Raw genomic sequence first — 16,229 nt, forward strand, 5'->3', positions numbered from 1 at the left:
TCCAGTAGCCAAGAAGCCAATCCATCCTGCACGCAGGTGAGTTCACTTCTTCTCCCCTCTGTCCCTCGTTGCAGTGATCCTGTTGCCAGCAGGAATCACTGTAAAATAAAAAACCTAAGCTAAACTCTCTAAGCAGCTCTTTATGAGAGCCACCTAGAATTGCACCCTTCTCGGCCGGGCACAAAAATCTAACTGGAGTCTGGAGGAGGGTCATAGGGGGAGGAGCCAGTACACACCACCTGACCTGTAAAAGCTTTACTTTTGTGCCCTGTCTCCTGCGGAGCCCCTGTCTCCTGCGGAGCCGCTATTCCCCATGGTCCTTTCAGGAACCCCAGCATCCACTTAGGACGATAGAGAAAAATAATTTTATTATCTAGGCATCACGTTTTCTTGTGTTGCCTTAACATTCCACAAGATGGCGGTATTACACAAACTCAATACATAGATGCGGCAGGAAAAAAAGTAAAAATCTTTGTCCCAAAGTATTGGTCTCTGAAAACATGGTGGCCAACGCCGAACTTTCCAGGAACATGCAAAGTTTATTTTAGCTCGCTTTACATTGAAAACGAAACGTGACGAAACTCATAATTTTTTTATTATACAGCTGTGTATTCTATTTGAACGTAGTGGAGACACAGTAGCATGCCAGTTTAAAAAATGGCCGCCGCTGTCTTATGTTGTCGGTGCGCAAGGCACTAATGCATCGTCATGTGTTTCTTACTAGTTGCTAGGAAACCAGAGACGCGTTTTGGCTATTATTGAGGGTGCAGGAACCGGGCAACAAAAAAGTGTAAGTTAGTGATGCTAATATATGTTTCTTATACGCAGTACCAAGTTCATGATACCGACTGGAAATTTTAGCTCTGGAGCTTTAGCAAAAAAAAATATTATGTACAGTATATGCATACATTTGATATATTACATACAGTAGATAGACCCTACTTTATTCGTCTGTGGAAAACCTAAAATTAGTAGCTAGCACATGTATTTCCCTTTGCATCTCCCTAAAACTGAGCTTGTATTTTATAGCTACAGTATATATGTATTTTTTTCTAAACTCTGAGCTGGAAAATTTCCATAAACTATAACACTGTAGTTTAGTAAATTGCACATAAATAGCAATGTTTCCAATCTCTATTAGCATCTTAATCAAGCTCTGTCATTTCCTGCTTAGAGTGCCGTTCCTCTCTATCTGAATACTAATTTTGTTCAGAGTGACACCTATCTAATTGATTTTCCAGTCCATCACTACAAACTTTCTTATTCTATTTGTATATCTATTTGGATAGATAGATAGATAGATAGATAGATAGATAGATAGATAGATAGATAGATAGATAGATAGATAGATAGATAGATAGATAGATAGATAGATCATTTACAATGATTGCCGCTTTAAATAAAAACCAAGATTGTCCGGCATCGTCCGCATCTCAGATCCTATTGCATATGCCACACAGAGTAAGAAGATTTGTAGTGGAGGACAGGAAAATCAAATCGATATGGCGTAGTATGTTAACAAAGTGATAGAATACTAAAGAGTGGTCATGGTTCTGAGGTCCCAATTAAGCAGGTATGAATCAGATGGTCTGAAACACAATGTAATATAATGTAATAAATCACTTTTTTATTACAACAACTCTCAACATAAAATGTACTCACAATTAAAACAAATGGATTTGCTTATCTGTAAATAAGAACCAAGGCATGGATCCCACCGACTCCCTTTATGAAATTTTTTTTTTTGCTTACCCCAGTGCTGACCCATGTTCCACGCTGATAGTGCCAATAATGTCTCTATTACTCTCACTGAAATAGTTGGTGTATTTCCTGAGGAAGAATGGATTCTGAATATCTGAAGAGATGTCTAGGGAAGTGTCTGGCAGAAGGACTGGCAGAAGTAGCAGAGAAAAGACCGATGGATCCTATTCAGTATCTTGCTCATTGGATATACAAATACAGGAGCAATCTGGATGAATATGAAAAGGTAATGGTAACCACCTATTTACATTTCAAAAGGATTGTAATTTCTTCTACATTAAATGCTGATCAGTAAGGAGAGACTTATGCTCCCCATACACTTGTGCGATGCCCCACGTCGCGGCATCGCGGGACATCACACTGGCAGTTCAGGTGCGATGAAATCGCACCTGAACAGCCAAAGTGATTACCATGCGATAGATGGCATGGTAATCACGTGATGGGCACGTCACCGCCGAGTGGGAGCGGCCCATCGCACATCGCAGTGTGATATATCTCATGTGGGCTTAAAACCACATGCGATCGCACTGCGATGCGAGAAATATTAAGTGCAGCACATAATATCTTGAGATGCGATATTCGACCGGCGTTCCCGCGCATGGCGTCTCAAGGTACTAAAATGTGCATACAATCCTTTGATTTCTCTCACAGATGTGGTCAAAATCAAAGGCTAGTACCGATAATCAAATAAGTGTATGGGCACCATTACAACTGGAAAGCAGCTGAGAGAGGATGGGCTTACTCTGCGCCTTGTCTCTGGGTGATGTGTATAGCTGCTGCACTACCTCTTTGCTGGTGACTGCGGCCAGTTTCTTCAGACTGCCTACATAATATTCGCCATAGTTGCCAACTTTCGGCACAGCGGACAGTGGTGCATGGGTGTGGCTTAATATAGGGGCAGTGCGGGGGCGTGATGCGGCAGAGCTCAAACTTTCTTATTCAGAAATTCAGTAAAAAGTATTAAATTAAGTAAATTGTGCTTATTTGTCATCCTTATGTTCCATTATGTGGTGGTGGACAGGGCTGTTCTTCTGTTTGTCCACATATATTATGATTGGCTGTCACCAGCACTGAATTTTTCTATCACACTGACGACCATAAATAATTTGATTGGTCTTAAACCACCAACCCCTGGCACCTTTGCAAGTGCCCCATGACACCCAGTTTGGGAACCACTGGTTTATTATAATGATCACATGTTCTGTGTCTGCTGATTCTGTTCTTTAATTTATTTTAATTGCTTATAATATACTCAATAAAATGTAATTTTAACAAGTTTGGCTGGGTTGGGGCTTAAATACCATCGTTCAGGATGCCGGCAGACAGAATACTGATGACGGTATCCCGATGGTTAGAATCCAGGGGTCGGGTAAGTATTCTAACCCAGCCCACCTAACTCTAACCCTCCCTTACCGCACCTTAAACCGAACCCTGCCCCCTCTCCCCCCCCCCCCCCCACAACCTTACCATAACCCTCCACGGTGGAGCCTAAACCCAACCCTCCCCCCTTCCCGCAGCCTCTCCCTAACCCAGACCCCCCTTCCCCCTGCAGCCTAAACCTGACCTGACCCACTTCGCAAGCTGCTTACCTCTCCTGCGGGCCAGCAGTCACTCGTTCGGGATCCCGTTTATCGGGATGCCAGTGCTGGGATTGTGATCTCATTCCAGATGGCGGCTTCGGCATTCCAAGCAGTGTCTGGTTTCCAGAGTCGGGATTTCGACTGACGGCTTATCTGTGCTATTTTTTTTTTTAAATTATTGATTTTTTACATTTATTTTATAAGAGGCGCTTAGAAAGAGAAGGGCTGGAAATAGAAAAGGAAGAGGCACGGCAGGAGCTTGAGACGATTGAAAAATTGAAAGAAGAGGAGATGTTGATCCAGAAAAGAATTGAAGAACAGCAGGTGAGAGCTGGCAAGGCTGATATATTCTACATCCTGCACTACTACATTATCTACACATCAAATTTAGTTCATCTATAAAACATACTCATAGGACGGTATCCTATTAGCCACGGTAAATTACCTCATCCGGGGCTATCCAACTGGCCAAGATGCTGTCACTTGCTTGGGGATGAGACAGGCAAAACCAAGTCCACGATATGAAGTCCTTTTTTCCCCTATCGTGGCTGCGAAAATACATATGTCTGCGACCTTTTGCAGATCCTATGTGTTTATGGGAGATAAGCAACAATTTATTGGAATAGGATAACCCCATAGAGAATTGTTAATGACGAAAATGATTTAAGTACTAGCTCAGGCCTTGCCAACTTGTGGCTCTCCAGCTGTTGCGAAACTACACAGTTCAGCATGCCCTGCCATAGTTTTAGAATTCTCTAATAGCAAAACTGTGGCAAAGACTTGTACTAGCTATTCCAATATGAAAAGAAATGTATGTATGTGTAAATATTTGTACATATACAGTACGTACATTGTACATAGAAATAATATCTGTTTGTTGATTGTATGTCCTCCCATGTTCTCCTCTGGGTGCACTGGTTTCCTGCCATGCTCCAAAGTCATTATCATAGGTTAGTTGGCTGCAATGGATCATAGTTTGTATGTTTGTGTGTTAGGGAATTTAGACTGCAAGCACCACTGGGGCAGGGGACTGGCTTGAATGACAAATATTCTCTGTGCAGAACTACAGTATAGTCATTGAGCAAGATTTTATTTTTTCATTACTGCGCTCTTGAACATCAAAATTTGACTCAGTGTTGTTATAATGATACATAATATTAGAATCAATAATAAATCACAGCAGTAAATGTAAACGCTGCAGTTACTCCTCTCATGATCTTCAGCCAACAAGTGATTTGATCTACAGTATAACTAAAACAGAGGGAGACAACAAAATATTGTAGTGAATAATAATATGCCATATGGATAAACAGGTGTGGATATTTAAAATAGATCCTTCATATAGATACTGTCCATAATCACATTAAGAAAGCATGAATCAACCGTCCACTATTTGCAGTGTGCAGGTGTTGCAGTTGTGATAGCCGGGCAGGGCCAGTTCCATCAATGTTTTTAAAAGCATTGCACGCCAGGCCGTCTCATCACATAAGCAAGCAGTTTATTCACAGTTCAGACAGGGTTATCACGACAATAACATTTAACTCATTGTTCTCCTCTCCAGCACAATATTCATATGGGTTACATCAGGTTACATTTCTTTTAATTCGCTTCAATGGCAATAACAGCATAAACAATTGATTATATTACATACCAGCGCAGTCTCTGGGAATCAGTAGTGCAGCGACCGCAAACTGAGATTAATTTCGGTGTGCTCTCCCCCATTCGCTAGGGGCTCTATCTAAACAGGATCTCTCATGGACATGTTACTGGGGGCCTTCCGCCAAACGTGGTTTCCTACCACTCACCCAGATCGTCCTCTCCCGCAGACTCACACCTCCCGTCCTGCTTCTTGGGTACCCCTGAAGGTGAGGATCACCTTTATTTCTTCTACTGATTGTTCATGCTGTAGCTGCTCTCACACTGCAAATCTGGATATCTCTTGCTCTTCCTAGCAACACCTACATGCTGTTCCATAATGCCAGGAACTGTGGTTTACCATGCTTGTTCCACAGTCCCCAGACTGCGTTTCTCCTGGACACTAGCCTGTGCCCTCCATCTCAGTCCTTAGCTCACACTGAATTCTAGCCTGTGTCTTTTCCTTGTCCTAAAAACCCCCTACACTTCCTGTCGTAACCTCCTACATGTGGCATTGTCTGCCAGAACTGGTTTTGGGGCCATAAACTCCCCCACTCACTGATAAGAATTAAATGGCTTTTGGAACTTTCTAATATCTGCTAACATTCCAGTATGTCACACAGTCCCACAGGTAAAGTAAAAGCTCCCCGTGCTGTTTTGATGAAGTTCGATGAACTTGAGCAAGAAGAATTACCTCTCCCGTGGGCTGGTACAACTGAGCGTCCTCGGTTGGTGTGTCCTGCAGTGCCGACACCTTGGACCAGTTACCCTGCTCACCAGCACTGAGCTTCATATGAGCGTGAGTGACACCAGCATTGCAGCTCCCGAAGGCTTCCTCCTTCCTCCCCTTACGCGGCTTTCAGCCACAATGATCCGTTCAACGGTACAGCACAAATTTCCTCTCCGCACAGCTACGTAGTGGGCACTGCAGGACACACCAACCGAGGACGCTCGGTTGTACCAGCCCACGGGAGAGGTAATTCTTCTTGCTCAATTTCATTGAACTTCATCAAAACAGCACGGGGAGCTTTTACTTTACCTGCGGGACTGCAACACCTGCACACTGCAAATAGCGGACGGTTGATTCATGCTTTCTTAATGTGATTATGGACAGTATCTATACGAAGGACCTGTTTTAAATATCCACACCTGTTTATCCGTCACCATTGCCGCTATTTCAGTTTTATTACTGGTCTTATAGACTATGTAGTCAATTTATTTGGGTAACCGGTTACACAATTTCATGGTATCAATTAGTGATACTACTGCATCATTTTATACTATACATATGTTTTAATTTTATTGTATAATAAATCTTCCTTTATCTACACGTCAGTTCTCTGTTTTCCATCGTTTCCCTGCTACATTGCGCAGCCATTTTTTATTTTTATTTATCGTTTATCCATAAGCATATACACTGTGTTTATACGGTAGCGCATTGTATCAGGGGAATCCAACTACATTGATTGCTAATCGAAGAGGCGCTGTAAAGCAGTTGTTTGTTTGTTTTTTATAAGTAGAGTATTGCATGTTGTGGGCTAAATAGTTGAGTGCTTATCTGGTTTGGTAACGGTAGGAGCCAGAACCAGGGCGCTTCCAAAAATATTATATTGTAGGATAAGGGATTTCCACAAACAAGATGTTAATGAAATCTAGAAATGTTAATAACTGTATATTTTTATATGATATGAATAGTAAACAGTAGACAGTTAAGTTATATAGTGGGGTATTTATCAAAGCTCGGGGAGAGATAATATTGTGAGAGATAAAGTACTAGCCAGTCAACTAATACCTTACATTTTACAGGCTGTGTTTGAAAAATGACAGGAGCTGATTGGTTGGTACTTTATCTCTCATAATTTTCTCTATCTCCAAGCTTTGATAAATACCCCCCTTTGTCTCTGTTAATATGTATGTATTTTGCTGTATTTTAACTATATTTAGCTGTGACTGGGAGAATCGTGTAGACACTGGATTTTTTTCTTACTCACGTTTCATTTTTATTTTTTATGTTCTATTTTATTTATTATGTCATTTATTTTTACTTTTTTATTTTCAACTAGCATCTTCATATTCCCTTTTTAAATATATCAAGAACCACTTGCAGCATTGTTATTTTTACTTTAGACTCAAAGCAACCAGAACACTTTACTTATATAAGCTGTAACTAGTCAATTACTGTGTTTCAGAAGAAAATGTTAGATGAGTCTCCACAAAAGACTATTGCAGAGCTTACAGAAAAGTTTGGTGCACCCCACCTACCTACCGTGGAAGAGACCGATGAAAGTCTCACAGCTGCTGTAAGTATCCTTTAGGGAATTTCTATAGCAGGAGACAGTATAACTGTATTACATTATAAAAGAAAAGTATTAGGCTGGTAGCTAGTGGGCCCCAGATCAGTATTTTTCAAGGATCCTAAACAGTGGGGAATATATCACCATATAGATATATAATATATTTCTTGATCAACCTAATAAAATGTCTGAATGAGATGTAGCTATGTGACCGGCGGTCAATAGACCGCTGGTCACAATACTGGCACCTACATCCCGCCCCCTCACAATTCCCACTCGTAAGTGTCCACAACACCCATAGAGTGGGAATAGAACCTGTGGCAAGCGCAGCTCGCCACCGAGCCCGCAGGGGGCTTTGTTGCGCTCAACCCCCCCCCCCCCCTTTCCCCTTCCCTTCCCTTCCTGCCGCTGGTCATCTCAATTCCGGGATGCCGATTCTCCCGACCGCCTAGCTTCTGCTATTAACATTTTCAGAGCATCCGGTGGAATTAGGACATGTACAGTATTTATCTTCCTTTACCTTAAAATGTAATTTTTTTTGTTTTATATAAATCCTTTCTTAAAACGACTTTATGGTGAAAGGATTATCACAGGTCAGTAAGATTAACAGCAGCGTGCTCTAGCAGGAGATTATATAGAAATGGAAATAATCTATGTCATACTCTACGTACTGACTGCTGAGGTTTGCCACAGTGAAACTAGCACCTTCGTAGTCATATTATATGATTCTCCTGCTCTGCCATCTGCTGGTGAAAGTCCTTATGATGTCACCTTTTTTTCTCAAATGATCAAATGCTCAGCACTTTGGCACATAAAGCACACAGCGCACATTGTGAACTATTAGTACTATAGAGTGTCAGTAACCACAGTAAACTATTCCCTGCATCATCTTTTCATGCTGGAGAACCGAAAGGCACTGGCATAATCGTGTGACCCATTAGTGCATACGTAGTGTACATACCAGTGACGTGTGGTCATGGTAGGCATTATAGGCAGAGCCTCCCTGTCATACTCCAGTATACTCCAGAGTTTTAACCATAGAAATAATTAGAAAAATACAAAGGAGATTTTTTTATAACTTATAAATATCATCTTTGTATTATTCATATCATCTTTGTGTTATTCAGAACATTTTTATCGTCAAAACTCACTACCAAATTATATATATGTTTGTGTGTGTAAATCTGGCTCTGATACTAGCCAGTGTCTTACCAGCCATTGCCTCACCACAACTCACTAGTACATACATATAGTGTAGTTCTGAAGTTTCCTCCCCAATTTAAATAAAACAAGAATCTGTAATAGTTTAAATTTGTATTTCCACTACACAAGCATTTAGCCATGATGGCAGGGGTGTTTTAACAGAGGAGGGGGCCCTTGTGCAGAGCGTTGGTGGGCCCCGTCCTCTCCCCGGCGCATGCGCAGATCTCCAGAAACATGGCGCCCACCATGTTCCGAAGACTAATTTCAGTACTGAGCGTGCGAGTCAGCCATTTTGGCTGTGATTGTTTTCTACGGCTGCAGCACTCAACGCGGGAATCCGGAACGGTAATGATTGTAATAATGTATACCTTCAGCCAAAGTTTCATGCAAACATATAAATAATACCTAAATGTTCTGTTTTTTATCTTGTGTGCAGCTTAGTGGATGATGTAAATATTTTAGTGTCCATTCAGATTTTTCACATTAACTTTAACATTCATTTTACAAGTTGTTTTCTCCAAGACATTTGTATCCTTGATATGTGAAGTTTAAAGACATTCACAGAAAAAAGCGCTTTATAAATAAGACGAAAGGGAGTGTCCAATAAGCCCCATAAACCAGCACTTATCAAAGCATAATCTGCGATAAACAGCCACCGGAGCCGCGATAACACATGGGATCAGGAGCTTATCCTGGATCCCATATAAGCCAATAGAAACAGCCTATAATTGGATAGTGTGATAATGACCATCGGCCGAAAAACAACAGCACCTTAGAGTCTGATTCAGAGTTGTACACAATCCTGATGTTTTCGCAGTTGAGTGGTTATTTGTAACTGCACATGCACGAAACACAAGGTAAAGTGTTACTGTGCGTGCACAAAGTTTAAGTTTGGGACAGCATTTGCAAAGTATCCGTAATTACAAAGTCAGGGGAAGACCACAGTGGTCCATGGGTGTTCCTGGGTGGAGTCAAGGAGGTAACCGAAAGGGAACTCAAAAAGAGGTTGGTCCTTGGGTGTGTAATGGGAGTTCCAAGTGTGCATTCCCACTCGCAAAAAATGCCATCTCGGAGGCCATATTTAAACACAGAGATGTACTGTAATGTAGGCCATATTTAAACTCCGCAGCCCAGGACTTATTCGTGGAGTCGATGTGTGTCTGATGTTGCTTCAGTGATGGTGTGTTGTCAACCCCCAGCGGATCCGTTCACAATGCAGATAAGGACAGTGATTATAGCAGTATTATCTCAGTCCATTGCACGCTAGTTTAGGTAGAGAGTCTGTTGGCAGGCCATAGCATATTCTCGCACATAGGCCCTCATTCCGAGTTGTTCGCTCGCTTGTTGCTTTTAGCAGCATTGCACACGCTAAGCCGCCGCCCTCTGGGAGTGTATCTTAGCTTAGCAGAATTGCGAACGACAGATTAGCAGAATTGCGAATAGAAATTTCTTAGCAGTTTCTGAGTAGCTCCAGACTTACTCAGCCATTGTGATCAGTTCAGTCAGTTTCGTTCCAGGTTTGACGTCACAAACACACCCAGCGTTCGCCCAGACACTCCCCCGTTTCTTCAGACACTCCCGCGTTTTTCCCAGAAACGGTAGCGTTTTTTCACACACTCCCATAAAACGTCCAGTTTCCGCCCAGAAACACCCACTTCCTGTCAATCACACTACGATCACCAGAACTATGAAAAAGCTTCATTATGCCGTGAGTAAAATACCTAACTTTTGTGTAAAATAACTAAGCGCATGCGCTCTGCGAACCTTGCGCATGCGCAGTAAGCGACTAATCGCAGTATAGCGAAAATCGGCAATGAGCAAACAACTCGGAATGACCCCCATAGGCTGCAAGAGAAGTCGCAGCTGCAAATGTAATAGCATACTTACAACTCTGGATCAGGCATTAGTTTGCTAATGGTACATAAATGAAAGCTATCCTATAGAACTGAAGAACTGACTATTGAGCTGCTGTCATAGATTAGTCAAAATGACTTTGTGTTTTTTGCAAACATAAGATAAAATCTAAACTTCATTCATTCCAAATCTACTAAGGGTGGGAAACGGAAGGGCTTGGATGTTCCTCTAGGGATTGATGACTCAGATGACACACTTGACATGGAACCGAGTGTGAAAGACACAGATGAAGATCAACTGAAGAAAGAGGCAATGGATACCCAAGAAAACTCTGATCCAACTGTTGCAGTCGAGGAGCATGCAGAGCTTTTGGAAGTTCCTCAAAGTGATGGCGTACAGTTAGAAGATGATGCTCTTTCTTTGAATACAGCCAACACAAATACAGAGCAAAGTGAAGAAAAAGTGCTGGAGGACAATGAACCTAGCCCTCATGCAGGAGATCAAGAAGTGTGAACCTCTTGCATTAAGTTTGCACTAAACTGGTTTAACTGTTAATTGGTTAGTTGCACAATGTAATGTAGGCACTAAGTGCACATGGAGGAAAATTCAGTGTGCAACTCCTTGTTCAGTAATATTGGAGACAAAAAAAGATGTATGAAATCTTTAATTCAATGATTCATATGTAATTCTGGGGGAGATATATCAAAGCTTGGTGGGTGATAAAGTGGACAGAGATAAAGTGTCAACCAAAAATCCTGTTACTTAGCAGTTAGAAGCTGATTGGCCAGTAACTTTATCTCTCTTCATTTTATCGATCTGCAAGCTTTGATAAATCTCTCTCTGAACATTGCCAGATATGCACTAGTTTACTTTTAGCAATTCTTCAAATGATTTAAACCATGACTTAAAATAAAAAAAAGTAACATTTAATACAAGGGACCCTCACTGATGTACTTGGCTAGTAGTGAGAATTATCATCTTTCCTTCCAACATGAAATGATTATAAATGCTTTGACTACTATTTTATTAGTTTGAAAATTAGGTTAGGTTTACTTTATTTAACGCTTCATATTTTCTCTAACGTCCTAGTGGATGCTGGGGACTCCGTCAGGACCATGGGGAACAGCGGCTCCGCAGGAGACAGGGCACAAAAGTAAAAGCTTTAGGATCAGGTGGTGTGCACTGGCTCCTCCCCCTATGACCCTCCTCCAAGCCTCAGTTAGATTTTTGTGCCCGGCCGAGAAGGGTGCAATCTAGGTGGCTCTCCTAAAGAGCTGCTTAGAGTAAAAGTTTTGTTAGGTTTTTTATTTTCAGTGAGTCCTGCTGGCAACAGGCTCACTGCATCGAGGGACTTAGGGGAGAGAAGTGAACTCACCTGCGTGCAGGATGGATTGGCTTCTTAGGCTACTGGACACCATTAGCTCCAGAGGGAGTCGGAACACAGGTCTCACCCTGGGGTTCGTCCCGGAGCCGCGCCGCCGACCCCCTTGCAGATGCCGAAAAGTGAAGAGGTCCAGAAACCGGCGGCAGAAGACTTTTCAGTCTTCATAAGGTAGCGCACAGCACTGCAGCTGTGCGCCATTGTTGTCAGCACACTTCATAACAGCGGTCACTGAGGGTGCAGGGTGCTGGGGGGGCGCCCTGGGCAGCAATGTTAGTACCTTATTCTGGCTAAAAATACATCACATATAGCCCCTGGGGGCTATATGGATGTATTTAACCCCTGCCAGGTCTCAGAAAAACGGGAGAAGAAGCCCGCCGAAAAGGGGGCGGAGCCTATTCTCCTCAGCACACAGCGCCATTTTCCCTCACAGAAATGCTGGTGGGAAGGCTCCCAGGCTCTCCCCTGCACTGCACTACAGAAACAGGGTTAAAACAGAGAGGGGGGGCACTGATTTGGCGATATGACTACATATATTAAAATGCTATAAGGGAAAAGCACTTATATAAAGGTTGTCCCTGTATAATTATAGCGTTTTTGGTGTGTGCTGGCAAACTCTCCCTCTGTCTCCCCAAAGGGCTAGTAGATCCTGTCCTCTATCAGAGCATTCCCTGTGTGTGTGCTGTGTGTCGGTACGTGTGTGTCGACATGTATGAGGACGATGTTGGGAGGCGGAGCAAATTGCCTGTAATGGTGATGTCACTCTCTAGGGAGTCGACACCGGAATAGATGGCTTATTTAAGGAATTACGTGATAATGTCAACACGCTGCAAGTCGGTTGACGACATGAGACGGCCGGCAAACATATTAGTATCTGTCCAGGCGTCTAAAACACCGCCAGGGACGTTATAATGCCCATTTTACCTCAGTCGGTCGACACGGACACTGACTCAAGTGTCGACGGTGAAGAAACAAACGTATTTTCCTTTAGGGCCACACGTTACTTGTTAAGGGCAATGAAGGAGGTGTTACATATTTCTGATACTACAAGTACCACAAAAAAGGGTATTATGTGGGGTGTGGAAAAACTACCTATAGTTTTTCCTGAATCAGATAAATTTAATGAAGTGTGTGATGAGGCGCGGGGTTCCCCCGATAGAAAATTATTGGCGGTATACCCTTTCCCGCCAGAAGTTAGGGCGCGTTGGGAAACACCCCTTAGGGTGGATAAGGCGCTCACACGCTTATCAAAACAAGTGGCGGTACCGTCTCCAGATACGGCCGCCCTCAAGGAGCCAGCTGATAGGAGGCTGGAAAATATCCTAAAAAGTATATACACACATACTGGTGTTATACTGCGACCAGCAATCGCCTCAGCCTGGATGTGCAGCGCGGGGGTGGCTTGGTCGGATTCCCTGACTGAAAATATTGATACCCTTGACAGGGACAGTATTTTATTTACTATAGAGCATTTAAAGAATGCATTTCTATATATGCGAGATGCACAGAGGGATATTTGCACTCTGGCATCAAGAGTAAGTGCGATGTCCATATCTGCCAAAAGATGTTTATGGACACGACAGTGGTCAGGTGATGCAGATTCCAAACGGCACAAAGATGTATTGCCGTATAAAGGGGAGGAGTTATTTGGGGGTCGGTCCATCGGACCTGGTGGCCACGGCAACTGCTGGGAAATCCACCGTTTTTACCCTAAGTCACATCTATGCAGAAAAAGACACCGTCTTTTCAGCCTCAGTCCTTTCGTCCCCATAAGCATATCTGCCCAGGGATAGAGGAAAGGGAAGAAGACAGCAGCAGGCAGCCCATTCCCAGGAACAGAAGCCTTCCACCGCTTCTGCCAAGTTCTCAGCATGACGCTGGGGCCGTACAGGACCCCTGGATCCTACAAGTAGTATCCCAGGGGTACAGATTGGAAAGTCGAGACGTTTCCCCTCGCAGGTTCCTGAAGTCTGCTTTACCAACGTCTGCCTCCGACATGGAGGCAGTATTGGAAACAATTCACAAGCTGTATTCCCAGCAGGTGATAATCAAAGTACCCCTCCTACAACAAGGAAAGGGGTATTATTCCACACTATATTGTGGTACTGAAACCAGAAGGCTCGGTGAGACCTATTCTAAATCTGAAATATTTTAACACTTACAAAGGTTCAAATCAAGATGGAGTCACTCAGAGCAGTGATAGTGAACCAGGAAGAAGGGGACTATATGGTGTCCCGGGACATCAGGGATGCTTACCTCCATGTCCCAATTTGCCCTTCTCACCAAGGGTATCTCAGGTTCGTGGTACAGAACTGTCACTATCAGTTTCAGACGCTGCCGTTTGGATTGTCCACGGCACTCCGGGTCTTTACCAAGGTAATGCCCGAAATGATGATTCTTCTTCGAAGAAAATGGACGACCTCCTGATAAGAGCAAGGTCCAGAGAACAGTTGGAGGTCGGAGTAGCACTATCTCAAGTAGTTCTACGACAGCACGGGTGGATTCTAAATATTCCAAAACCGCAGTTGTTTCCGACGACACGTCTGCTGTTCCTAGGGACTGGACACAGTCCAGAAAAAGGTGTTTCTCCCGGAGGAGAAAGCCAGGGAGTTATCCGAGCTAGTCAGGAACCTCCTAAAACCAGGAAAAGTGTCAGTGCATCATTGCACAAGAGTCCTGGGAAAAATGGTGGCTTATTACGAAGCGATTCCATTCGGCAGATTCCACGCAAGAACTTTTCAGTGGGATCTGCTGGACAAATGGTCCGGATCGCATCTTCAGATGCATCAGCGGATAACCCTATCTCCAAGGACAAGGGTGTCTCTCCTGTGGTGGTTACAGAGTGCTCATCTTCTAGAGGGCCGCAGATTCGGCATTCAGGATTGGATGCTGGTGACCACGGAGGCCAGCCTGAGAGGCTGGGGAGCAGTCACACAGGGAAAAAATTTCCAGGGAGTGTGATTAAGTCTGGAGACTTTTCTCCACATAAATATACTGGAGCTAAGGGCAATTTATAATGCTCTAAGCTTAGCAAGACCTCTGCTTCAAGGTCAGCCGGTATTGATCCAGTGGGACAACATCACGGCAGTCGCCCACGTAAACAGACAGGGCGGCACAAGAAGCAGGAGGGCAATGGCAAAAACTGCAAGGATTCTTCGCTGGGCGGAAAATCATGTGATAGCACTGTCAGCAGTGTTCATTCCGGGAGTGGACAACTGGGAAGCAGACTTCCTCAGCAGGCACGACCTCCACCCGGGAGAGTGGGGACTTCATCGGGAAGTTTTCCACATGATTGTGAACCGTTGGGAAAGACCAAAGGTGTACATGATGGCGTCCCGCCCGAACAAAAAACTGGACAGGTATTGCGCCAGGTCAAGAGACTTTCAGGCAATAGCTGTGGACGTTCTGTAACACCGTGGGCGTACCAGTCGGTGTATGTGTTCCCTCCTCTGCTTCTCATACCCAAGGTATTGAGAATTATAAGACGTAGAGGAGTAAGAACTATACTCGTGGCTCCGGATTGGCCAAGAAGGACTTGGTACCCGGAACTTCAAGAGATACTCACAGAGGACTCATGACCTCTGCCGCTAAGAAGGGACTTGCTTCAGCACGTACCATGTCTGTTCCAAGACTTACCGCGGCTGCGTTTGACGGCATGGCGGTTGAACGCCGGATCCTAAGGGAAAAAGGCATTCCGGAAGAGGTCATTCCTACCCTGGTCAAAGCCAGGAAGGACGTGACCGCACAACATTATCACTACATGTGGCGAAAATATGTTGCGTGGTGTGAGGCCAGGAAGGCTTCACGAAGAAATTTCAACTCGGTCGATTCCTGCATTTCCTGCAAACAGGAGTGTCTAGGGGCCTCAGATTGGGGTCCATTAAGGTTCAAATTTCGGCCCTGTCGATTTTCTTCCAGAAAGAATTGGCTTCAGTTCCTGAAGTCCAGAAGTTTGTCAAGGGAGTACTGTATATACAACCCCCTTTTGTGCCTCCAGTGGCACTGTGGGATCTCAACGTAGTTCTAGGATTCCTCAAATCACATTGGTTTAAACCGCTCAAATCTGTGGATTTGAAATATCTCACATGGAAAGTGACCATGATGTTGGCCCTGGCCTCGGCCAGGCGAGTGTCAGAATTGGCGGCTTTGTCTCACAAAAGCCCATATCTGATTGTCCATTCGGACAGGGCAGAGCTGCGGACTCGTCCCCAGTTTCTCCCTAAGGTGGTGTCAGCGTTTCACCTGAACCAGCTTATTGTGGTACCTGCGGCTACTAGGGACTTGGAGGACTCCAAGTTGCTAGATGTTGTCAGGGCCCTGAAAATATCGGTTTCCAGGACGGCTGGAGTCAGGAAAACTGACTTGCTGTTATCCTGTATGCACCCAACAAATTGGGTGCTCTTGCTTCTAAGCAGACGATTGCTAGTTGGATGTGTAGTACAATTCAGCTTGCACATTCTGTGGCAGGCCTGCCACAACCAAAATATGTAAATGCCCATTCCACAAGGAAGGTGGGCTCAT

At 43.9% G+C, this 16,229-nt stretch overlaps 1 protein-coding gene across 3 annotated transcripts in view; it reads left to right on the plus strand.

Moving 5' to 3' along the window:
• LOC135055108 (DPY30 domain-containing protein 1-like) overlaps window positions 1-11,415 on the plus strand; it is a 92,655-nt gene extending 81,240 nt beyond the window's left edge. For 2 of the 3 annotated variants that reach the window (XM_063958762.1, XM_063958763.1), the window contains exons 2-5: window positions 1,819-1,987; window positions 3,546-3,665; window positions 7,166-7,276; window positions 10,526-11,415. In XM_063958762.1, coding sequence (XP_063814832.1) covers window positions 1,841-1,987; window positions 3,546-3,665; window positions 7,166-7,276; window positions 10,526-10,840 — 693 coding nt within the window. In that variant the 5' untranslated portion in view covers window positions 1,819-1,840 and the 3' untranslated portion in view covers window positions 10,841-11,415. Of the gene's footprint in view, window positions 1-686; window positions 791-1,818; window positions 1,988-3,545; window positions 3,666-7,165; window positions 7,277-10,525 lie in introns of those variants that run through there. The other variant, XM_063958761.1, reaches the window with a different exon arrangement.
• The last annotated feature ends 4,814 nt before the right edge of the window (window positions 11,416-16,229 follow it).

Source organism: Pseudophryne corroboree, chromosome 3, assembly GCF_028390025.1.
Source record: "Pseudophryne corroboree isolate aPseCor3 chromosome 3, aPseCor3.hap2, whole genome shotgun sequence".
NCBI lineage: Eukaryota > Metazoa > Chordata > Amphibia > Anura > Myobatrachidae > Pseudophryne > Pseudophryne corroboree.